At 39.5% G+C, this 25,707-nt stretch overlaps 1 protein-coding gene across 1 annotated transcript in view; it reads right to left on the reverse strand.

The window, feature by feature from the left end:
- Positions 1-3,205: 3,205 nt before the first annotated feature.
- Positions 3,206-25,707, reverse strand: part of prkd2 (protein kinase D2) — a 44,001-nt gene continuing 21,499 nt past the window's right edge. The window contains exons 2-19 of the mRNA XM_015013712.2: positions 20,451-20,589; positions 20,045-20,176; positions 19,677-19,876; positions 18,045-18,228; positions 17,856-17,927; positions 17,645-17,662; positions 16,654-16,813; positions 15,982-16,093; positions 15,244-15,321; positions 14,843-15,161; positions 14,611-14,663; positions 14,439-14,511; positions 14,085-14,191; positions 11,551-11,712; positions 10,255-10,353; positions 8,411-8,678; positions 6,900-6,985; positions 3,206-5,566 (exon numbers count right to left, since the gene is read on the reverse strand). Coding sequence (XP_014869198.1) covers positions 5,342-5,566; positions 6,900-6,985; positions 8,411-8,678; positions 10,255-10,353; positions 11,551-11,712; positions 14,085-14,191; positions 14,439-14,511; positions 14,611-14,663; positions 14,843-15,161; positions 15,244-15,321; positions 15,982-16,093; positions 16,654-16,813; positions 17,645-17,662; positions 17,856-17,927; positions 18,045-18,228; positions 19,677-19,876; positions 20,045-20,176; positions 20,451-20,589 — 2,487 coding nt within the window. The 3' untranslated portion in view covers positions 3,206-5,341. The remainder of the gene's footprint in view (positions 5,567-6,899; positions 6,986-8,410; positions 8,679-10,254; positions 10,354-11,550; positions 11,713-14,084; positions 14,192-14,438; positions 14,512-14,610; positions 14,664-14,842; positions 15,162-15,243; positions 15,322-15,981; positions 16,094-16,653; positions 16,814-17,644; positions 17,663-17,855; positions 17,928-18,044; positions 18,229-19,676; positions 19,877-20,044; positions 20,177-20,450; positions 20,590-25,707) is intronic.

Here is a 25,707-nt window from a genome sequence, read left to right on the forward strand (position 1 = left end):
TAATGAGGCACTTCCTGTGACAAAATGTGTTTATTATTAATTCTTTGGTGCAAAAAAAAAAAAGCTAATTGAAAATCGATTTATTCACTGCATGTTTATGTCTGTTTGTGTCAGGTTGCGATGGAACTGCGCATGAAAACGGCCCTTTAAACCATTCATACCAACACAATAGAGACACAATCAAAACTATCAGATGACTGATTACCCCGCGATAATAACTCAGAAATAGTCCAATAATTCAGTTCAGGTTTGAAGTGTCTTGGTGTTGTAGCTTTTTAACTAGAGTAGATTAAATATGCGAAAAGTAGTGAAAAATTAGGTGGAATCGCCCTTTAGGCATTTCCTGAATCGGAAGCTGGACGCCAGTCATACGTAAACAAACTGACTGGATTCGCCCTTTAGGGACGAAGCTGAAGTTGGGTTCTGGTTGCAGCTTCAGATTCATGAAACGACTAAAGGCAGATTATTACGGAATGAAAGCTTCAATCATAACGAGGCTCAGATGGCTTTGCTGAGCATCTTCTGTTCAGCTCAGAGTGTGCATACTATTACTGATTTCATTCATAATGCAAAGAAGCATCCAGGTGCCAGTAGCAGGTCGCAGCAGCCCGTGGTACCTTACAGCAGCCATCACCGGAAGTGCTGCAGTAGCCGCCGCAGTAGCTGCCGCTGCCACGATTTGAGCCTGCCGTCTCCCGTGTGAAGCGCATAAAGCCAGGATGTACTGATGACACTACGTGAAGCCTGGTTTCATCTCTTATCCTGGGTTTCTTTACCCTACTGAAGTGAAACAGCCCTCTGGTCTGTATTGGGCCAACACATTGCAGTTTGAACTCTCTGATCCTCATCCCCATCAAGTTTCCCAGGCCCAGTGCCACCACAAAATCAAGAACATTCAGTCACTCGCCTCCCCTCTCATGGAAGAATAATAATGATTACATAATAACAATACAAATAACAATTTGTATTGTTATTGTTGTTGCTGTTGGACACCTCTGATCTTAATTCTTTTTATAACATGAGAGTTGTGATTGAAAACGGGTCATTTGGAGCTTGCCATGTGTCTAACACACAGCACTCTACTTTTCCAAACGTTTGTAAATTGCTAATTCATGTTATTTCAAAATGCAATTACCAGCTGCAGGCTGGGGCTTCAGGCACTAATGGATGGGAACGGAAGTGCAATCACAATATGCGATCGTGTTACATAAATACAGTATAAACTGTCTTCTGTTGTTTATTCACTCTGTTAGCTGATAGTTATCTCAGGACCATTAGACCAAACACTCCAAAACTATTTACTGTTTAATCTGCATTCCAAGTTAAGGATGTTATCCTTTTTTCTGACATCAACAAAATCCTTTCAAGTCCCAATCCTGCAACTGGAATGAAACAAAAGGGAGAAATCTGACTGACTGTACGTTGGCATTTGCATTTACACAGATTTGGGTGGGGGAGCAAAACATTGGATCCAAGTAAAAGCAGCATTACTTCAGTGTATTTTTTTACTCGAGTAGAAATTGAAACTGTTTAAAAAAATACATTCAAGTAAGCATTCACACTTCAAATATTCAAATGGTAATTTGGTCTCAAGCTGACAAACCTGGCCTCAAAAACAAAACTCTTCAGTACAATTCTTGATCTTTTAGCACGATATACTGGACTGTGACACCATTTCATCACCAGTTCTGTTTCTATTTATATATATATATATATATATATATATATATATATTTACTGTTTTCACCTTCAGTAGCTTAGTTTCATCCTTTTTATATATATTTTTCTCAGTAGCTTAGCAAGTTTCTTTGTGTGGTTGAATTCTTGTGTACTTGAGAGACGTCATGTGTATTTTTGCCATTTTATCATGTGGTGTAATTTGAGGCAAAGTCAGCAATTTGATCAACACATCAGGAGGGAGGAGGAAAGGTGATTTCTAAGCTAGCCATTTCCAACTTTTGTAAATAAATAAAGTCTACGAACCCCACCTAGTTGTGTGTCACGTTCACAGACAAATTAGCTCAACTTGAACAAGCAGAAACCATTGCTAGATTGGTAAAAATCCGTTCAAATACTCCTGTCATGGTCTTTCGCATAATCAAATTACATAGTTGCATAGGGTCAAGACCCAAACAGGTGTCCAACAGAAACAATAACAATACAAATTATTTGTTTTAAACAATAGGATAATTAAATATTTAGGCGCCGCTCAACCAAAGAGACCAGCACTGAGAGGGTTTACGCCAAAATAATGTGGAGCTGAACAGTTTTCCACGCACAGAAACATAAATATAAAGCCCTAAATAATCTGTTTTGACAGTTTATCAGGGGAAAAAAATAGTTGATTTGAGGGTTACAAAAAGTGGCTGGTATGACAGTAAGAATACCTTCATCTACCTTTTATATCTCAAGACTAATAATTGGTTTCCGAAGCTGGCAGTCTCTTCTGGTTTTTCCGTCTTGTATAATTTCCTCTTCCATGTCGAATCCTTGATAAGGATCTTTTGATTACAAAGTTAGGCGTCTCTGCTTTCACTTGCTAGTGCAGACAATTGGCTACTAAAGTGCCGCCTGGGGCTCAGGTACAAAACTAACCTACACTCGAAGGAGATAAAGGAAGACAGAAGGTGAGAAGGAGAAAATCATTTGGCATCACTCCACCAACGATGATGGATGCAGTGTTGGAGGATGCGTTTTCACTAGAATCGGCTGAAGTGTGGCCAACAGAGAATGGAAAATAAATGACTCTGCTTGCCTCTACAGCCACAGGGTCCTCTTGAGTTCCACTCAGCCCGCTTATATACGATTCTGCCTTTATCCAACAAAAGCTGGTTTTAATTGCAATTTTTTTTCCTGCTTTTGTAAATCCACCTAATCTTTAATTAAATCCATGATGGGTCCCTATGAGAACACACTCCTGTCAGTTTACCCGAACAGAAATTACCATGACACATCAAGTATATTACTTGTTCTTCACAGAGATAAAATGTATATGTATATATATCTGTCAGTCTGCAAGGTGAAAAGTAATTCATTGCTGCAGCGTGAAAGCTCTTCATTCCTTTGTTATGTTCTATTCAGAGAATCTCCATGTAAAGAAAACCCTGATTGACGGCATTTCTTACATAAGCCTCCAGCAGACAAAATGCATTCAGATTTGTGGAGCTTTTCGCTTCAGAACGCCTAAAATGAACTCACAGGTAGATGGGTATGTCAACGATTTATTAACATTTCTAGAACAGACAGAATGAAGTTTAAGTCTGCATTATTCAATATAAAGACCAGGAGCGTCATTCAAACAACATGTACACGATCTACACACATTTGACAACTAAAGTTCCGGTTACATGTTTTCCATAATATGCCATCATCATCACTACAGCATGTCCAAAAAAAAAAAAAAAAAAAAATCTTGAGATAACTGTACTTCACAAAAAAATAAAATAAACATGCAACATATTGAAAAAAATGTAGTTTAACTACATGCACATTAGTTCTAGTCAGCCAACCCGTCCTGTCCACCCAGGCACTTTCACTACAACACGAAAGAACTGATATGCCTTTAAACTTTTTCAGTTTGTCACATCACAACCATTACCTTCAATGTATTGTATTGAGATTTTATGTAACACACCAACCAAAAGCAGTAAATAATCGGGAAATGGAGGAAACAAAATACCTTGTTTCAAAATCTTAATACAGACACAAATCTGTTTCGTGGAAACTGGTCTTTCACAGCAACGCAGCTGCAAATTCCTCTGTTAGCTTTGCGCATCCTGAGTGAAACTTGTCCTTTTGTCACCATGCAGCTCATTTTTAGTCAGACTGGATGTTTTATAGTTTCCTTTCAACATATGTCTGTTACCCGTAGAGGCCACACTACTCAAAAGCCCGGAGCTGGTGATGTTTGCACCACCTACTGCTTCTCCAGCCATGTCTTGAATCATTTGCACATATGATTTTCTGTTTCTTTTTATGAATGACGGACTGAACAGTACCATGTGAGATGTTCTCCAAAATGGTGTCGTTTGTTCACAAATATTTTCCTCACAAAGCTCTGAAGCCCTTAAGATGAAATTACACATGTAGGGGACTTTATTTACCTGGTAGGCGACTCCTGGAGGTATTATTCAGAGGGAGTGAATACAAATGCGTTTTTTATGACCTTTTTTTTTGGGAAAAGTAATCAAAAACTACCTACCTCCTTCCTTCCGCTTAAGTTTTATATACATCGACGTTTGTGGTTGTGGTGAAGGTCTGGCTGCTGTGACGAGACGTTCCCATTTATCCGCTCGTCCTCGACAACAACACAGTCAGCTGTGAAGACGTGCTATAATCGTGATTTCAATTGACTGCTTGATTTTAGGGACTGATGACAGTCAGAGTCTCAACACAATAGGAGCAATTTCACAACTCAGTGACAACTCCTTAGACACAAGACTGATAATCTGTTAGCCGAAGGAAGAAATGTTGGAATGGGGAAAAAAGATCTGACAAAAAAAAAAAAAAGCAGCTTAGTTTTTAGACTTCCTTCAAATTCACAGTGTCATTTATAATTTGCTATGTTACTCCCATAAGTCTATTATTGCTCCCAACTGGTGGCAATTACTATGAATAGTACATTCTTGATAGATCAATACTTCCAATTGTTAAGGCTTTTTCATCTGCAAGACATGGATTTATGGGAATTCATTTGAGAGTAAAAATGGCTTTGATTTCCCTGCGTTCAGTTGAGTAATTACCAGCAAAGAAAGTCTTTTGTTAGAGTAAAAAAGCATCGCTTAAAAAGACATGGTGAGAATATTAAGGCCACTTTTTTGAAGGCACACATTAGGATCTCCTGCAGTTCTAATCAGACTATAGGCCGCTTCATCTATATTTAACTATGCAGTGAAAAAAAACCTTTAGTTTGTGGTCCAAGGCCATTTCTTGCTTTGCTGTGATCTACATTGCAGCGAGGGAACAAGATTTTACCAGTTTAAGTGTGACTTTTTCAGAGTCTCTAAAACCTTGCTGGGTGAATCAAACATAATTTGAAATCGAAGTGGGTAGCCTTCCAGATTAAACCCCCCCACCCCACAAACATTCAAAGGATGAAAGGGAACCAATAACAGCAGAGGTGAGCGATAAGCAGTTCTGAGGACTCCTGGTTAGAAGAGAAAGAAATTGAATTTAGTGCAGAGTAAAGCCGACACAAAGCAGGTTCCGAGGTTCAAACGGCAGAGCAACGTTCTCGATAGAAACGTATGTTCTCTGCAAATGTTTGTCTTCTCACACTCCAGGTAGACTGCGCTGTCTTCTTCTTCTTCAAAAAAAAAGAGTCAGGAGTGTGTTTCTGTGGTCAGAGGATGCTGACTCTCTCAGTGAGGCCTTTCATGTCCGAGTCCTCCGCGCCATCGTCGTCATCGGAGGCTGACGCAGGCGGAAGCGGTACGTAGTTAGCCGGGTACGACAGTTTGTGCTTCGTGGCGTACATTTGCCAGCGGCTATCGTCGCTCTCGTGGGTGATGTAGCGCTCGCCGAGCTTGGTCTCCAGTTCCCGCAGGTCCAGCCACGTCTGGTAGTCCTGAAACAACGGGAGACGAGCAGGAGGACGGAAATTCAGTTTCAGTGAGAGCTTTCGAGTTGAGACCGAGGCTGAAAGGCCTTCCAGGTTTAGAATGCGCCATCAGATAAGCGGTTTAGGTTGGACGTGTGGTTTCATTTGGCAAGAAACATTACACTGAAATTACCATTGTCGTACACGACAGTGTTAATCTTATGATTACCTAAACAGATTAATAAATGCATGTGCTGTCCTGTACTAACAGATGTTTCCATTTCTATGGATCTTGTTTTAAAGGACACATTATAATCATGTCGCCTACATTCTCCTGTAGACCTACTAAAACATTGAAGTCATTTTGAGGTGGTGATCTGTTTAAAGTGACTTATTTTAGGCCGTTATTTTAGAAAGGTGATGGTGTATTATAACGTTCTTATTTTGTAGGCTTGCCTAGGAAAGAGAAGTGTTTTTGGTTAACTTAACCTTTGTGGAATAAGACAAAATTTGGATCTATTGCGTGTGTATAGACAGTTGCATGATATATAGTTAGACATAAGAAAAATAGCGCAGTGTCATAATGGAGACCAAGCAGCATTCTCGGCCTTTCTCGTTGTTATCCACATACTATGACGCAAAATCTTACATAGGACTCCAAACCAGGGAAAACAGATGGTCATTTTATTTTTCCTTTTTTGCTAAATTATGGCTCCAACAGCTGCGGGTTTATCACAAATCTTCTTACTAATGCCCATGTAGCCCACTCCAGTCTGGTGCAGATTGTACCAACGTCTTTTCACAGTTCATTGACCTCACACTTTGATGGTGGAAAGGTTGGGGGGGGGGAAACTGATTTTGCAGATAATCTGCTTATCACACATAACAAGCTGAGATAAAGAGAATCAACTAGTGTTTTATCTGTGTGATTCCAGTGAGTCTTCAGGTGGATCAAATATTTATTTCGCAATTTTTGACATGCAGATTAATTTATAACTTTCGATGTAAAATATTTCTTTCTTTTTGCTTACACTTGGGTTCTTATCTTTAAACCTTTGCTACATAAAAATGAAGACTATGCAGTCCTTGGTGACTGAGCAAGCTTGCAAAATAAGAGCAGGTTATTTTCCCACTATGCACACACATCAGCCTTGAACTTCCAATTTTTTAGGTGCAGACTCTTTGGATTTACATGAAAAATATAATTTAACAGTTTACAGATTACTAGGAGATCTCATGATTTTAAAAGCTTTTGTTCTCCAACGTTTGAAGAATTGGATAAAGCAAAAAAACTTCTACTTTTATCAACTTCTCTCAGAAATGCGTGTGTGAGATCAGATGAATGGTTTCTTTAAGTTACCTGTAAATAGGAATGGCTCAAACTTTTGTCGACACTGTAGCGTTTCCTCATCTTGACTTGCAGCAGGTTGTTGATCAAGTCGGTAGCTGGGAACACAAAAATAGTGAGATCGTTTATTAAGATTATTAAAATGAAACTCATTGTGATATCAAATAACAATAGCAACTTTCATTGTACTTAGGAGAATCCCAGAACTGGAAAAAAAAAAAAAAAGTCAGCAGAGAGACAAAAGATGTGCTTGATCTGCAGGTTTCTGTCTGACCGCTGAACCTTACGTTCATTTTGCTTTAGAAAAAAAAAAATCTTATCTATGGCAACAGAGTAAAGTTTGTTTTCTTGTTCCAGAATTGAATGTGATTTTTTGCCTCAATGCGTGAAACCTTCAGCTTTTATTGTTTCTTCTATTGGTGCTGGGATGTTGGATTTTCTGAACTTCCTTTTTGAAATACAGCTAGAACATTCACTGAGGTTGAAATTAGGACTGGGAAAGACATAGGTCTCTTATTTCTGTATTCAAAATGGCTGCCGCACATGTAAAATATTGTAAACGATGCGGTTGTAATTTCTCTATCAGCTTGTTCCTGGCACTTATAAAACTGTACAGCCTCTGTTTGTGAACATATTCTTTAGTGCGTGAACCTTGGATTGGAGACGAATACATAGTCTTGTTTTGCTAACAGCGGTGAGCGCCACAACTAGCAAATTGGGTTTCCCAGCTTGTAGGTGGGAAGGTATTCAACTCCGCTGTGAAGTCATTTTCAGGTCAGAGGTGTTAGTTCTTGAACAAATCAAATGACAATCTAAACAAAAGCGTAAATTGAAAGCTTCGGTCTCAGACTGGAAGAAGGAGAGTTGGCAATCCTAGTTGAACATTTCTGTTGATTTTACCATTTAGAGATATCGACTTGCTGTGGAGTCGAACTTAAGAGTTTTTACAAGACACAGTTGATCAGGTATTTAGGATATTATAGGTATGTGACAAAGACAAAAACAGGCTGAGGCTAGGTGGTTAAATTTCTAAAGCTGTGAATGTTGCCTCTGCAGGAGCCAGAAAGGTCTGCAGTTACAAATGTCTCCGTCTCTGGTGGTTTTCCTGGAGCAGCACTTTCATGGGGGAGGTGAAAAGATGCCAGGTTCCATCTGTGAGAACCACAGTCATTTCCTGCCTTCTTACTGCTTGTGCACCATTTAAATCTAAAACTTCCTCATGTCATATGTCCACTAAAGTGTGGAAACAAAGCCTGACTGTCAGAAATAGAACCACAGAAGTCAGAGGCACCAATGTGTCGAAAAGTAATAACCAGATAGTTCCAGAAAAGTCTGAGTTTCTTTATGCCTTGCATAGCTCACATAGAGTTGGCGATTAATAATACTAATAATATCAATCAACTAATAATCGTCTAAAATGCCAATAAGGTTGACCTACAGTCTCTGTGTGTGGTTTTTGCAAAAGACAAACGTTAAACTTTTATCAGTTGACCCCACTGCTGATTAATCCCCTTCCCGTTTACCATCTTTGGAGATCTTTTTCCAGGGGTTGACCGGGTACATGAATGCCGCGTTTTGAATCTGGTCATTGATGTCCTCGTCCTCATTGAAGGGAAACGTGCCGCTCAGGCTGACGTACATGATGACGCCGACCGACCACATGTCCAGCGAGCGGTTGTAGCCCTGGTTCAGCAGAACCTCTGGGGCCAAGTAGGCCGGTGTGCCGACGACGGAGCGACGGAAAGACTTCTCGCCGATGATGCGTGCGAAACCGAAGTCGCACAGCTTCACCTGGAACCAGCGAGGAGATGATCAGTTGCACCAAGGCAGGTGATTTTTAGAATAAGAGTGAATTAGTGTGTTATATACAGTTAAAACGAAAGACACACTTTTTTTTTTTTTCCTCACCGTTTGGTCAAAACTCTCATTTTAGGTCAGTCACAATTACCAAAATGACTTCTGTTGCTAAATGTTAGAAAACTTACTGGCAACTTTTTTTTTGACATATTTTTTTGTAACTTCCTTCAAATTACAAGGACCTTTGTAGAAAGATCTTTGGTTAGTACCAGGGATATTTGTAGGTTAAACTGTATGATTTGGGTCAAACCTTGTGGATTTTTTTCCTCACGTTTCTCACAGTAAAGTTTGCTGGAGTTTTGGCCCATTCCTCCTGACAGAACCGGTGAAACTCAGTCAGGTTTGTACGCCGTCTCTCAAATGCTTTCTTCTCATCTCCCCACAACTTCTCCATATTTCAGGGTTTGTGATGGCAACATCAAAACACTGATAGTGTTGTCCTTAAGCCACTTTGCAGCCACTTAAGCCGTATGCTTATGGTCAATATCCTTTTGGGAGATCAATCCTGCAGCCAAGCTTTTATTTCCTGGCTGATGTCTTCAGATGTTGCTTCAACATTTCCACATAATGTTCTTTCCTCATGAAGGCGTCTATTTTGGGACGTGGACCTCCTCCAGGAAATCATCTCCATGACGTAATGCTTCAAAGCTAAGATGGTGCAAACATCCCTGCTTTTCCTCCAAACGTAATGATGGTTGTTACGGCAAAACAGTTCCACTTTAAGTTTCGTCAGACCACAGGACAAGTCTCCAAAAATTAAAATGTTTGTTCATGTGTGCATCTACAAACTGCAGTCTGGCTTTTTATGTTTTGTTTGAAGAAAAGGTTTCTTCCTTTCAGCCCATGTCGCTACAGGACATGTTTCACTGTCTGATAAAGACTCTGCATTATACCAGCTACAACAGCATCTTCACAAGGCCTTTGGCTTTTGAGCAGGAGCCGATTTGCACATTCATATATTCATGTCTGAGACACGCAACACGTTTTCTGCCTGCGCAGTGTGATGACTGGAGATTCCCACCACGTCTATATTTGCGTACATTTGTTTGAACACACGAATGCAGCACCTTCACTCAGTAGGAAATTGTTCCTAAAGAAGTACCAGGCTTGTGCAGCTGCACAATTCTCTTCTGATTTGTTTGGACTTTAACATCGTGTCAAACAAGAAAGGAGTGTGTTTCTGGCGCGGCCTTAAAATACACCCACTGGCTTAACCCCGATTAACTCAAACGTGCTAGTTAAGGTTTGTGGAAGGATCTCCAAAATGTTTGACCAAAGTCATACGGTTTAAAAGACCGTTATTTCTGACGACGACCAAATACATGTGAGCTGCTGAAATTAGAGGAAGTTACAAAAAAAAAAAGTTATTTTAACCAACTTAAAACAAGGAAAGTTTGGTCTGATTTAACTTGAGACGGTGAGACATAAATCCTGTATGTGTCTTTTTATTCAGTGTGCACAAATATCTGGTTTCAACTGTACAGATAAGCCCTGCTGCTTGTGTGGGTACCTGCGGGAACGGATCGGCTGAGGCGAGCAGCACATTCTCAGGTTTCAGATCACAGTGAACAATATTCTTGAAGTGGAGATGTCTGAGAGCTGCAAGAATCTTCTCACACACAGAAAAGCATGCCACAGACCACACAGTCAGTAAATGACTCAAAGAAAACTATTAATACAATATTCATAACTTATGAGGCTGTCTACATGTAAATGTCAAAAAGTGTGCTTCTCAAAACTCTTCACTTCTTGCCCCCCCCCCCCCCTTTTTTACCTAAAGATCATCTAACAAATTATGACATCAGAAAACATAAAATGAGTAAATATGTGAAGGTCTTTTCAAATTTTGACTGCATTTATTAAGAGAAAAACAGAAATATCCAAACAATGCATGCGAAAAAGTAATTACCCAAACATAAGAGGTTCTGAGACCGTCCTCGGTTGCAGCTGCTGCCACCAAGCATTACGACGGGCAATTAATGTTTCACATCGCTGTTTAGGCATGTTGCTGTAACTCAGCAACATCTCAGCTTGTTTGGACATGAGTACTGCTGGTCATTTTCATGCTGCACAGCTCAGATGGCCAGAAAGTGGCAGAACAAAAACTGAGCATTTCCCTAAAGATTTTCTGGTAAATACTAAATTTATTGGCTCCACCAGTTGAAGCAAGTCATCCAGGTCTCAAAGCAAAACATTGACCATCACACAACTACCACATTATTTGACTATAGTTACTTTTATCTCTTGAAGAACTTATCATTTGACAACTACAGTCCATCTTCACTCATATTAAAAGAGTGAAAACAAAATCTTATTAGAATATGGGTAAGACTTTATTTGACTGACATGACGCCTGTCATGAACGTGAATGAGTTTTCATGAATGTTTATGACTGCTGTCATGAAGTGCCATATGGTAAATAATGACACTTTTAAAGCAAAGTTGCATTAAACATGTATTAAAAGTCCATTGAAATGATCAATTTTGCATTATAAGTGTCATTATTTGCCAAGTGACACTTCGTGACAACAGTCATAAACGTTCATAAAGACTCCTTCATGTTCATAGCAGGTCATGTCAGTCTTATGAACACCACTTCAAACAAAGTGTTACCAGAATTAGTTTGACAATGTAAAACATTTAAAATGGATTAAAAAAAAAAAAAAAAAAAGCCGAAAAGAAAAAAATCTATAAAAGGGGCAAATAGTTTTTCACAGTACTCCATACTAGTATAGTAAAACAGCAGACATGCAACATAAACAGCATTTAGTTACAATTTGTTGTTCTGCCGGTGACAAAAACACACCTGTGTGATGAGGAACTTGGTCAGCCTCTCTGGCAGTCTTCCCTTCTCGCTGGAGAGGATCATCTCCAGCATGTCGCCGTGCAGCTTCTCCATCACCACAAACACTTTCTCTGGGGTTTCAAACATGCACTCCAGGTTCACTATTCCCAGATGTCGCAAGCTCTGGTTGACAGAAAACAGAGTTTGGTGAAAAAAAGTCGTGTGCAACGTAAACGTGTTGAAAACTTTGGAGAGTGAGAGGAAAAACTGAAGTGAGTGAATTGAAGAACTGTGGGAAAACATTTTTCAATAAAGTTGGGTTTAAAATGGCAAGAATGCATCTTTAGGTGTGTAACAGAGAAAAACAGAGAACATGCATGCAAAAAAACAGGAAGGCACATTCAGACACAATGTCAGTGTGAAACCATAACCACAGGAAATATAACGTGAAACAAGACGAGGAAGAACATTTTCAAGGGTTCTTAGTTTATACAGACCTGTTCAATAAATTAGAATATAATTGAAAATTCCCTTTACCTCAGTAAGTAATTCACTGAGTAAATTAATCATAATATAGATTAATTACACACGTGCTGACACTTTAGTTCTGTTAATTATAATGATTTTCCGCCTGAAGCTAATCAAAACATCATATGTAGGATTAGAATATTACATCAAACCAATTTCAGAAGCACAGAAAAGTGGAATTGATTAAAAGTATGTTTAATACCTGCCTAATTTGTTTTGTCTAAAGCAAATTTACTATTGAGTTGGTCAACTCTGGTCTGTAAATAGTGAATCTACCGCCACCTGCTGGTTAAAAGAATATATATATATGCATATGTTTACACCTGAACCAAATGAACTGTTAAACAAAAGAAGTGCTGCATCTTCTTTGCTAATTCAAGTCTCAGTGAAGTATTTCAAAAGGCTGGTCTACCTTTCAAGTTGGGTCACTTTCTTGCCAACCAAGAAAGCTTTATTGATTACACTAAAGGTCCAACCCTCTCGCCTGGATCACAAGGGGAGATATGTGAGAATATGATTTATCAGCCAAAGCATCGACTTCAACACCGTCATCCCAGACTCTCTGCTGTTCCTTGCCCATCGCCTCCTTAATAAGAGGTAAAACCTTTGACCAGTTCCTCCTCATTCTACACACTGAGCCATGACGCTCCTCAGGGCCGTGTGCTAAGCCTACTACTTTATTTTATCTATACACCATGAGTGTACTCCCACCTGTTCTGGAAACTTCATCCTAAAATTTGCTTATGATATCGTTGTGTTTTAGGCCGATCGCAGTGAAAACAAATAACTAATTCAGGTTCTAGTCATGACAGACTGGTGCTGCTCAAATAATCTGCAATGGAAATCCACAAATCAACAGATGTGATCTGAAACACGTCATCCTTCTACTGTCCCCAGATAACATCTACAACCCTCGTTGCCTAACCAAAGAAATATTTCACAATGTCTTTCACAAGAGAGCTGACATTTACACCAACACCAACTAGCAGTGGGCTGAATTAAGGATTAACAGAGTGGAAAACAGATTTAGCTCGAAAACTACAACCGCACAGAGTATAAACATAAACTAATCTCTGTACATTTTTAGTTATTCACACTTCATATCTTGCTCAGTGCAACTATACAGTCATAATCAATAAATTGAAATGTGAGGCTCATTTGTCAGATTAAAAGTACCTTATTAGCATTATTAGTATTGACAACCTTTAAGCAGGTATTAAACATACTTTTCAGAAAGGCTACATTTCTGCATTAAAATAATGTTTTTTATTGGTCTGATGAAATTTTCTAATCTTAAACATCCTGTTTTCTTTAACTGTAAGCGGAAAACCATCATAATCAACAGGAATAAAGGCTTTCAAACATCAATCTGTGTGTCATTAAGCTACATCATGTGCTTTACTTTGCGATAAAGTTTAAATAAATGGACTTTGTCATAATATTTCAAGTTATCGAACGGGTTACAGTGTAGGAGTACGAGTCAAATGTTTTCAGTGTGTAAAAGATTGACGTCATTCTCCAGCTTCAACACACAGTGCCCTCTGCTGGTCACCTCCATTATTACAACATTTGGCTCCATGCTGTTGTTTGTATTATTAATAGTTTCCTGTACTTTAATGTAAAGCCTTATCCTCTGATTCAGATAATGATTTAAAAGACTTTCTGTTTGCAACACACACTTTCATGTTAAAGGTTGTTTTGTGTTCGTCAAAATGTCTGGCATAAAACTGTTCGATAGTCTGTAGTTATTTTATTATCTTTATGTCTCTTGGTAGGTGAATGATTAATAATAAGCAAACTTATAGGAGAAATTAGAAAAATACAGATGACAATTAATGCAATTTATGAAAAACAAACACTAAAGGTATCAAGAATCAGTTTACCTTTCAATATTCTTTTACTAAATCGACTATATTCATTACTAGAATGCCTATGACAAAATGCCAGTTCTCGTGTCGTTTTAAGACTTTAAATAAGGTTCTTAAAGGCATGTTATCGAGCAGATGGCGTAACGTGTGTGTTCTTACTTGCAGGATTGCCACCTCGTTCCTCAGCTGGCTCTCCTGTTTGGTGGGAAATCGAAGCTTGTCGATGACTTTGACAGCAACGTCTCTCCCCGTCTTTCTGTGCTTTCCTGAAATTATTCATGTAAGATTTAAAATGTTTGAAAAGCAGACGTTCTTCTGTTAGGGCCTGAGTAAAATCATCAGTCCAGTATTGTTTATTTTTCTGTCTTTTTTTTTATTTGTTTCTTCTTAAACGCAAGTACCGACATTACATTTGTTTGTCTTGTTTTGTGTTAAACATATGTACATATAGGTGTTTTTCACATGATACAGCAACCTATAACTTTGTCACTGTGACTGCGTATGTTCACGTACCTCCATAAACTACACCAAACTGACCAGATCCAAGCACTTCGTCAGCAAAAATCTGGTACACTGTGCCAATATCCTGCAAGAGAGAAAAGGATTTCTCCAAGTGAAAATGCTGTTTGGTGAAAAATAAAATTAAATAAAAACTTGGACCAAAGAAAACAGTGAAAAGTCATACCACATTCTCTTGGATTTGGCTGTTGGAGACAGAAATGCTGATAGAGGCTTGTCCTGAAACAACATCCACAGGTTGGGTATGGCACACAACATATTTCCTGAATAGTCCCTCAAAACCACTGGAACATTTGTCTGCACTACCACATGCAGACAAATGTTCAAGCTACGTTTCCAAAGAAACATCTTAGCGTGCTTTATTTAAGCTCTTTTTATTTTTATGTCCTTAAACTTACTGTGCGGCGTATGCCCCTCAGCCGGCGGGGCATCCTGAAAGATGACTGGCATGAGCGCCTGGCGAATGGCGCACTCCCAGGCGTTTGCCACCTCCCGCCCAATGCCACTGTTGGGCTGCACCATGCTGGGGGACGGGGGCGTCTGGGGAAGGGCCTGGGGGTTGCTGGTGGACAGTGAGGGAAGGGTGTTGGGGTCCTCCCCGACAAAGTAGCACATGGTGCCGGTGACGAGCTCAAAGCAGTGAGGGTTGGTGCCTTGTGGGACTAGAGTGAAGTCAGTAGCAGGACGCACCTCCAGAATCTCAGAGAGGGGGATCTCCTGCAGGAACATGCAATGCAATGGTGAGGAAAACAGAAAGTGTGCAATTCATATGCACAGGTCTAGAATCAGCAAAGCGTACCTTGTAGTATTTGTTGGAGGTGTTGTTCTGGAACAAGATGATGCACTTGCAGTCCAGACGCCAGTAGTGCCTCTTTCTCTGTCGGGGATTAGGGTTGGAGAGGTAAGACACAACACTGAGGAACACAATGGGTAAAAGGACAGCAAGTGAGGAAGAGTTGCATGAAAAAGCATCACTTCAGATCTGAAGTGGTCACATAAGATAACACAACAGATAAGCTACAGGACGCAAGGGAAAGAAAAGGGAAAGAGTGTAAGTGCAGCCAGAGAGGGAACAATCTAAGAGACTACAGAGATAAATACATTTCTCTAAAGGTCAAATGTAGCTACTGCACATCAGTAGAAAGACCGGGTAGCAAATCCAATTTCAGACTGAATTCACCACATATTTGCTGAGTGCTTCGGCGTCGACAGAAAGAGTCGACTCCGTCTTCAATTTCCGTCCAATACACTCCCAAAAGCACACAGGCACATTAAAATATGGGAGGGAAAAAAAAAAAAACAAAGAAGACGCAGTAAAGGCTGAAACCAAGCGATCGAGGTCAAAACTGCTGGGAGAAAAGCTACTCAACAGAAAGCAGAAGCAACGTTTCTGCTGTAATTTATGGAAAGGATGCAAAGAAAATCCAATTTATTCCTGTAATGAATTGATTTGAACCTTCAAGTTAATTTTCTTTCCCAGTAGAAGTCCTTTAGATTTGGATTTCAGACCTTCGTATTGGAATTACGGGATATGTACCAGAGTGTCCTTGTTGCTGTAGTGAACCATCCATCCTTCCTTAATTGCTGTGCTGGATCGTCGAGTCGTTTGCCTCACCGACTGGACAACCCTCATCAGTGGGATATTAGCACTGGAAAAACAATAATAAAATACACAAAAAGGCAAATTGAGGCATCTTAAAATGACAAACCTCTGTATGAGTTTTACAGTAAAGCAATTGATTATTTGTAAGTTTTAATATACTGGGTTAAACTCTATTATAATAAAAGCATGAGTTTAAACCAAATCAACCTCCTAATGGACGTACAGTATAATTAGGTATTAATTAACCATGTCATGTGCTGATTATTATTATTATTATTAATGACGTTACTTTATAATGCAGTTGAAATTGTAAAGGGACCACAGTTAGCATGTAGCACGAGGATGCATTTTAGAAAAACAGCAAGCTGTTGAGTGTGTAAAAATGAAGAATAGTCACAGTAAAAAAAAAAAAAAATTATATATATATATATATATATATATAATTTTTTTTGTATGTATGTTTCAATATAAAATACAACATTTTTTCAATATAAAATACAACATTTTTGTGACCTCTGAGTAATTTCACTACTTTGCTTATTGTGCCAAAGGTTTGTAAGTAAGTAACAATAGTTTGGAAAGCAGTCGTCTAAAATCTCCTCGTACCTTTGGTCTCCACCTGTCCCATCCTGGTTGTTGTCTGGAGAAAAGGACCCGGGGATGCTGCAGGCCTCATCCGAGTCATCCATTGAAGACTTGTCCGAGGTGTCGTACTCACTGCTGAAGTCCATTGGCACTTCGGTGTCGGCGCTGGGACTCAGCATGTCTAGTGCAAGAGCAAAGAGGAGAGAGGGTCTGAGTTGAACTTAATTAAAACAAATCTATTCAAAATACGGTGAAAGCCACCACTGTTTGCTACTTCTCTGCCATTACAATTAGTACCGTATTTTCTGGACTATAAGCCGCACCCACAAAGTGTTTAAAATTAAAATAAAAAAACTGGAAATGTAAAACTACACAAGCCGCACCAGGCTATAAGCCGCTGGTATCTCCGCCGCTCTCGGTTTTTCACAAGGACGCAGCAGAGGGCTGCAATAAATCTGCTACTAAAGACGCAACCCTCTGTCTCCAACACCGAACCAAGGATTCGTTCACGCTGATCTTACGTGCAGCGGCTATCGATCTGTACTGTCAGATCGATAACCTTCAACTTAAAAGCTGCATCATATGAGTTTGAAGAAATTTCTCTGTCGTGCCTGCTGCTAGCATGTGCTTGTTCTAAATGAAAATTAGCACGTTCTTCTTTGATTTCCAATTTTGATTCACTTCCTGCTAAAGCGCCCCCTGGTGGTTGAAAAAAAATCCACAGGAAAGCCGCACCGGGCTGTTAGCTGCTTGGTTCAAAGTGTGTGTGGGGGGGAGTAGCGGCTTATAGTCCGAAAAATACGGTACCACTGGCACTCAGAAATAGTAAAAAGACTGTTCAGCTGAATTTTAAGAGCAAAGCACATCTTTACCAGCCTGATAAAAACCAGCTCCTTGTTCTCCGCTTTGCTTCGCACAGAGCTGTAAGCGAGATCTGAATCGAGCGAAATAGAGCAGGAAAGCAACGACCAGGCCTCATGCTTGCATGCATCCGAGCACTGATTATACTTACCACAGTTACTTCTGTTGTCTGAAGAGATAAAAACATTAGGGCCAGTGAGTTTTAGTATTATTAGACAATATGTCATTTGGAATATTTAAGATATGTAACATGGTTATATTAGTTCTAACAAAGGAAACATGCACGTTTTCATCAAATCCATGCAGCTTACACACAACGCAGCCATGTAAATGCATTAGACGTAGAATCTATGTCTGCTCACCTCCAATGGTCTCCCCGAGGCAATCATTAGGAACCTTGTATGCACAGCGTTTATGACAATTGAATTTACAGTCTAGGAGGAATACAAGGAAAGGTTCATTTCAACAGAGCTATAAAACATTAAATAACTATTTAATATTTTATTTCACAGAAGCGATTTAAAAACACATCCCTGTTCGTCTGTGCTCACCTTTGCACTGTAGGCCCTGCCTGAACAATCCTCGGAGAAGTCTCTTGCAGTACTGGCACACCGTTGGCCGTGTGTACGAGTGAATAGCAAATGTGTGGGGCACCTTCACCTTCGTCATCAGGATCTTGTCCAGATGAACAGGCCGGCCTGTGTAGAAGCGCCGCGCCTCACTGGGAGTCCGTGGCTTGGAAGATAGAGAAGGGGGAAAAAAAACTGTAATATTGAAGGTGATTTAGCTTAAAGAGAATAAAGAATATTATCATCTACTTTTGGTTATATGTTTTCATTACATATTAAACTACATATGAAACTAAACTAAATAGTTAAATTGCCCAGTGTATCCTCAGCATTTCACAGTATAAAAAAAAATAAATAAATTTTACTTGCTACTTTAAGTGTTGCATTATTTCGCCTTATGTGTAAAGTTGGAATCTGGACATGTGAATTACATCGAAGTCAACTTTAAAGTAAAAAACAAAAAGAAGAAAGATATAAACTGATTGATATGTACAGGGACTAAGGCTCTTAATAAATATTACAAATAGTGTGGGACAATTGCAAATAATCATCAAAGGAGTAAGGAAAGTGTTGCTTCAACATAAGTTTTATCATCATTGCTGTATTGGACATGTCGTAGTAATTCTGTATTTAATGAGACACAAATTGTCAGAGGCGTAAATAAACAGTTTTCAAATCCGTGCCATTCCGATTGAATTTGATATTTCTATCTCGACAACTTCAAAGTTGGAAAATAAAGTTTCAGATTAAAAATGGAAGGCATAAATAAGCTTCATTCCTCAACTTCATGAAATACAGAGGGGTAATATATTTCTTCTTTCTTCGTGGCAGTAATGCTTCAGAAACATTGCATTTGTAAGTTTGAATACAGTCAATGTTTTAGTGTTGATGTAACGATTAGAAAATTAAACACAAATGCTTTACATCCTTTCTAAAAACATTGTTGCATAATGAACCTCTGCATATATGCATCATGTCGAGTGGAAAACACTGCGGTCAGCAGATATCAACAGATGTATCACTGCAACGTTTGCAGCTAAAACGGATCTCTGAGTGTTTCTTTACCCAAAACAATTGCATGTAGCTGTCCAGAAATATTACACAACAGCAGCATGATGAGTGTGAGCCAGTTGATAGTTGGGGAGTCGAGTGATGATCCCAAATCCATGAAAGTCCCCAGACAACATTTCGATAGATCAGAAACGGATTTAAAAAATGTTTACATTTAAAAAGTCGTTTGCTTTAAACTGTGTTGCCGTTTGTGTAAAATTGCTGTGCTTGTTGACAGCTATGTGTGGAATGTAGTTCTGCAAGGTATTTTGGAGGTTTTTAGATGGATATCTGGAAACCTCCAAAGCTGCATGCCTTTGTCACAAAAACATTTAGAGCAAACATGTTTAGAGCAAACATGCCTGAGTAAAAATGTCTCCATTGTCAAAAAATATGTTTTTTTAATGAGTAATTCAATGAATATTATCCGCTACAAAACCACCGTACTGATGCAAAACGATCAACTAGCCGAAGGTTATTTGAGGAGACGGTCTTGCTTTATTTATTTATCCGAGTTTCAATTATCAAACTGACATACACCGCAGCGCCCTGTGCATGAATTACCATTTGTGTGTGAGAGCGAATTAAACTGGTTTCTTCGGAGCAGGTGGAGGCTGTCCCCACGCTGTAGACCGACTCGCTGGTGGAGAGACGCAGGGACTGACTGCTGCTCAGAGAGGTGGTGGACAGCCGTCGCTTGCGTGCTCCACTGCAGTTATTGGGTATGCTGAATGCACAGCGCTTGTGGTAGTTCAGTCCACATCCTGCAGGGGGATGCAAAGATCAAAAAAATAAGGTAGGTAGAAATAAACAGTGCAGCAGAAAGGAGGAGAAGAAGAACATTTGTGGGTTGTAAGAGATCACTTCAGAAAATATGCATTAGGTGCCATTGCATGTGTTTTCTGATAATCATAGCATCCTCTGCTTCTCACCATCACACTTCAGGCCTTGTCTGACCAGTCCAAACAGCATCTCTCCGCAGTGATCGCAGAAGGCCGGGGCTCGGTACGAGTGGACGTTGAGCGCATGGGGCCGAATCTGGAAATCCTCAAATGTGGCTGCCGCTAAAAAGAGACAAAAGTTAAACAGAGCGGCAGCTGTGGGTGTTAGAAAAAAAAAAAAAAAGTCATGTCAGCGTTACTCAACATAAAGCATAAGTGTTTGATAGATAAGGTGCAAGTAAAAATTGGAAAGCAGATTGATTTTCTCTCTGATGATGTTTGAAACAGAGAAGAAAGTAGCCTCGTGTGTGTGACGGTAAAATAAGGCCGTCTGTTGTGAACTGAAGCAGGCAGGAAGACAGGAAGAGAGCTGCACTGTTGCTGGGGAAAGACTCACCTGAAAGCACCACTTCCACCAGATCTCCCTCCTGAATGTCACTTGTGGATTTGACCCGTTGCAGGACATTGTTGGAGGTTATGTCATGCTTGAACAGCAAAATCTTGTCATAGATGCCATAAAATCCACACTCTGGGAACTGCAACAAGAAGGAAAATATACATTTAACCATGGGTGATTTTAACTCAGCAATTTACAGTTTGTAGACAAATGCAATTGTATGAAACTGTTGCAGAAATAAAGTACAGCCCAAGTCATATTTAGTGTGTTGATACTTAAATTATTCGATCATTATTGGCTTTAAAAGCTATTTAAATCTGCTTTCAGCTTCACAAAAGACATGACAGATGCCAGTGTTTTATTATGCATTAAAGAAAGATGAAGCCGAAGTGGAAAACTTAAAAGAAAATCAAAATTCTGCTTAGATACAACATAATAATAAGTTTTTGAAATGTAAAGGTTGTGTACTCATATTTTTGCAAGATCTATCTCAGCTAGGCAATGATTTGCTGGTTTATTAGGAACCGAACCCTGAAATACGTATAACACAAGACAAGAGTTAAAATAAGAACCTCAAACATAATTCAACCAAGAAAGTGCTTATTGTGATGAACTAAAGGTAAATGTTAAATTCTCAAATTCATCACTATCAAATTTTCTCACCAAAAAAAAGAAGAAAAGAAAAGAAAAAAGAAGCTTTAAATAGCAAAGCAGCCTCGTGATAAACATTTCATTGTTTTATGGAGCTGTTAGGAACACGTTTCAGTAAAACTATAAATTATAAATATATTATTAGAATATCCCAAAAACAGTAGAAAACAATTTAACAGAACCATCAAGACACAAATGCAACATGTGCTCTTCTAGCTGTTGTTTGCAAATTTATTTCATTTTATTTTTTAAATATTAACTATTTTTGTCTTTGTATTCTTATACCTTGACAAAATTAAATATTAAAAATCAGAACCTTAAGGAGGAATTTTACAAGGTCATAATTTTACATCAACTATTAAAAAATAATGTAGAAATAAGGTAAAAAAAAAAAAAAAAAACTTACAACCAAAACTCCAAAAGTTCACACTTACTGTACGCAGCCTACATCTCAAGCAATATGACTCCTAAAGCAAATTTTAATCCACATAAAGTTTCAATAACCTTTGAGGAAAGAGTGCAAACACGTCCCCAGACTCCCAGAAGTGCAATAGATTGACAGTTTTTGGACTTCATAAGTTCAGGGAAAACAAACACACACACACATTAGCACGCACGCTAATATGAACAGGCCGCTTGTCAAGCAACTCGGTCAATGTGGACGGAAACACAAAGGAGTAACTGCATCTTATCTTCCTATCAGTCATATCCAAGTGTTCACACAAACATGCTCAGGTGTTTCCACAAAGCTTTTCCACGGAGATGAGATGAGAACGTCTATCAGAAGTCAACTGAGCGAGGGAGGCTGTTACAGGGAAACCCTGCCCTCATCAATAGTTAACGCAGTCTGGTTCACTTCAGTGGCCACACCACACAGGACACCACAGACACACACACACGCACACACACACGCACACATGCACACACACACACACACACACACACACACACACACACACACACACACACACACACACACACACACACACACACACACACACACACACACACACACACACACACACACACACACACACACGCACCCCCACACACACAGTTTTAAAATCATTTCTCTTATAGCACGTAAAAATAAGCTCAAAATGAGGAACAGGAAAAAAAAAAAGATTTAAGCAGTTGGACAGACTCCTCCCTCACACGTTAGCTCACGTAAAAACATTCAAACTGGTTATATCTGCTCACTTGTTGTGTTGCTTTCCCATTGTTGAGCCAAGATTCTCCATCTGGCCAGACTCTAACTACTTACAGGAAAGGGGACCGTGGTCTCCACCTTCAAATGACACAATAACACAAATACACCTTCTGGCTAACCAACAGGCACACCCTCCTAACAAACACACACACCCTGTCTTTTTCCCCCCTTTCCCTCTTTTTTTCCCCCCCCTACAGCACAAACACAGTCTGTCTCTTAGTTCCCCAACATGCTCTCCCAATCAACCACATCACAAACTCCAGGCCTGGCTTGTAACGCTGCCAAGATACACAGCGAGTCCACCACGCCCCAGCTGCTGGCTACCGCCGCTGACCACAGTCAACAACAAGACACAAAAAGCACATGAAGGTTGTCTTTTCGACACACATTCAAGACCTCTGACCTATTTTGAGAGCGAATCAAACATTAACTGTGTCAAGAGAGTCAATGAAGTAAATCAAACCAAGACAATAAACTACAGTCATCCAAGTAATAAATGTTATTCACTTGATTTTTACTGAACAAAGCTATTCTACGTAGCTTGTTGCTCATTAGTTGCAGATGTCTATGCATTTGGCAGACACTTTTTATTCAAAGCGGCTTTCAAACGAGGCTACAATGCAGTGAATATCAAAGCTAACAGTAAAAAAAAAGACAATTTGACAGGTTCTGTCAATGGTGACAGAACCTGTTTTTTTATCATAAACAAAAACAGAATAACACCAACGTTCCCTTTTTTAGCATCCTATATGAGTGATTTACATGGTTAGCATTAGCTATCCTCATCGAAGGATCGTTTGATAGCATTAGTGTAGAAATACTATCAGAAATGGGTGACAGTGTAGAAATGGGGGGAGGTGAAGACAGAGTGCAGCAGAGAGACTAGGGCATTCATACGAGTAGGAGATACTTTCTGAAGAGTCAGGACTCCAAGAGTTACGATGCCTCTGTTCTGGTAGAGCATGGTAGGACATTTCACAACACATGAAATGACCTTTGGATCTTCATAAAATTCAAGACAATAGTCTGGATTTGCTTGAGTGTGATGTACGCACTACTGGCTGACAATCCTATGGTGGTCAGAGTGACTCTGTTGTGACATAAGTCTTTGCGAGCACCTTGGAGTAGATGGGAGCCATTTTGTTAAGGACTTTGTAAATTAACGGCAGTGACTTGAGTTCGATGAGGACAGCTAATGCTAACCATGCAAATCACTCATGTAGGATGCTAAAAAAGGGAACCTTGGTGTTATTCTGTTTTTGTTTTATGATAGTAAAAAGAAACAAACACTGTTTTTCAGTGATGGTCTTGAAATAGCATCCCATTGAAAGACTATTATCCAATATTCAAGGCAAGTAGAGCAGGAGTCAACAGAATGGTATCATTGCCTTTGAAATGTGGAAATCTGTAAAGACTATGTCAGAAGATAGAAAAGATCAAATGCCAAGGATCAATGCTTAGCATCTATTGAAGCTTCAAACTCAAACGTCACTAAAAACTAAAATTAGACTCTAAAGTGAATGGCGCTTACTGATAATGGAGTGTATTATGGGGCAAGCTGCATGTTGAGACATAGAGAAAGAAACAGTTTTAATGTTTTAATGCATGCTGACAGCGGAAGCAGATGATCAGTCGCATGAGGTACATAAATGTTTGCTACATCAGAAATTAGAAATTAGTTTCCATCTTCCCTTTAGCGCAGTAACTCTTTTTCAGAAAAAGCCAAAAAAATGAAAAAGTTGTTTTGAATTCTAATATTTTCATCTATTTCTCATCTTTTCTAATGCAATACATCAAAATCGGCTTCAGAAAATATTGATACAAATTAAACTGAAAACTATTTCTGCTAATTGGGGTGAAAAAGTATTTTTATGCCTGAAAAAACATGCAATGGAACAGGGACAACGTGACAGAGATTTTTCCCTCGTTTTTATTTGACTTTTTTCAGATTTTCTCTCTAAGTTTTAGGTTTCTTTTTAATCATGACAGACGCCTGCAGGGAACGGTTCTGGCTCCTGGACAATTAGACAATACAGACATCAATAAACTCAGACTTTACTCTTTTCCAACAACAGCCCAAAAGCTCTGTGACAGCAGTGATTCATGTAATAGCTACATGAATCAGTAACATAGAACCGCCACAACTGAGACCCAGTTCTACCATCTGTAATTACGAAACACCCACAGAGCCGAGATCAGAACAGACTTCAAGCGCACAAATCCACCACCAATCATCTTCTACAGGCGACTCTTAATGCCAGCCAGTCTACCATAAACTCCCCGCCGTTGCCGTCGCCGCTCCTCTCGATACGGAAAACTCAAGAAACAAGGCAAGTCATAAAACCCTCCACCGACCGCTCAAAAAACACTCGGCCCACCGACCGCAGAAAGTGACTGCCAAGTCTACGCAGACACACCTCTTTACCACACCACTGAAATGCAAAGGGTTCAGACTCCACAAACCACTGCTGCCTTCAGAAAAATACCCACTTTTCTTAATCTCGCATTCAGTTCGCTGTGAGAGCAGAACGAGGCTAAAATATCTGATTTCAATTTTAGCTTTATGAGAAATGCGTACAGGTCGTCAGCTACGTGATCACCCCACACGTTTGTGTACACGGCGGACATCAGGTTGTGCATGTAAAGGTTAGGAGAGTGTTGTTACTTGGAATTATGCGAGTGTGAAAAGCTGCATGTGTTATTGCATTTACTGTACAGATAGCATGCCTTGCCTGGAGGGGAGGCGGCTCTCGCACTGCATCCTTTATGTTGTCAAGCGTCAGGTTTCCCACTGCTTCCTGTTCAATCTTTGCACCGATGATCTCATTATAAGTGAAATTAATTATGGATTAGGCGTTCTTCACTCAGTCATTTGATTCTATTCTCAAACACTTGTTTTCCTTGGTTGCAAACAAAGCAACGAGGCACCATTAATGAGAGGGAACGTCAAATTTTTACTGCCGTTTTAGCAGCTGCTATAAAATTGTTATGAGAAAACGCCATCATCTCCATAAACTGATTGCTGCATGTTGAAGCTTTGGACGCTGTGAAATTCTTTCTACACCAAATCGTTATCAGACATTGAGATTTCATTTTGCTTAATTTCAAGCTGGTTTCAGAATGACTAAACAATAAGCCAAGATTTGATATGAACCAATAATCTAACAACTACTTCCTGTTGTGGTTAACTTTCTGCCGTCGTCAATTCAGGGCTTATATTTCATTCAAAAACGCTAAATTACAAACGCCGTCAAGTTTAGCGTAGGGTTATTTAAGTTTGTCCAGTTGTGTCACTTTTGTTTCAGCCGTGTGGGTTTATCGAAAAGCTACAGGGTGGCTCATCTAAAGACAGACCATCTTTAAATAAAGACTCAGCATGTGTGAATAACACAAAGA

Source organism: Poecilia mexicana, unplaced genomic scaffold (assembly GCF_051168715.1).
Source record: "Poecilia mexicana isolate PSO_F unplaced genomic scaffold, ASM5116871v1 scaffold_13, whole genome shotgun sequence".
Classification (NCBI taxonomy): Eukaryota; Metazoa; Chordata; class Actinopteri; order Cyprinodontiformes; family Poeciliidae; genus Poecilia; species Poecilia mexicana.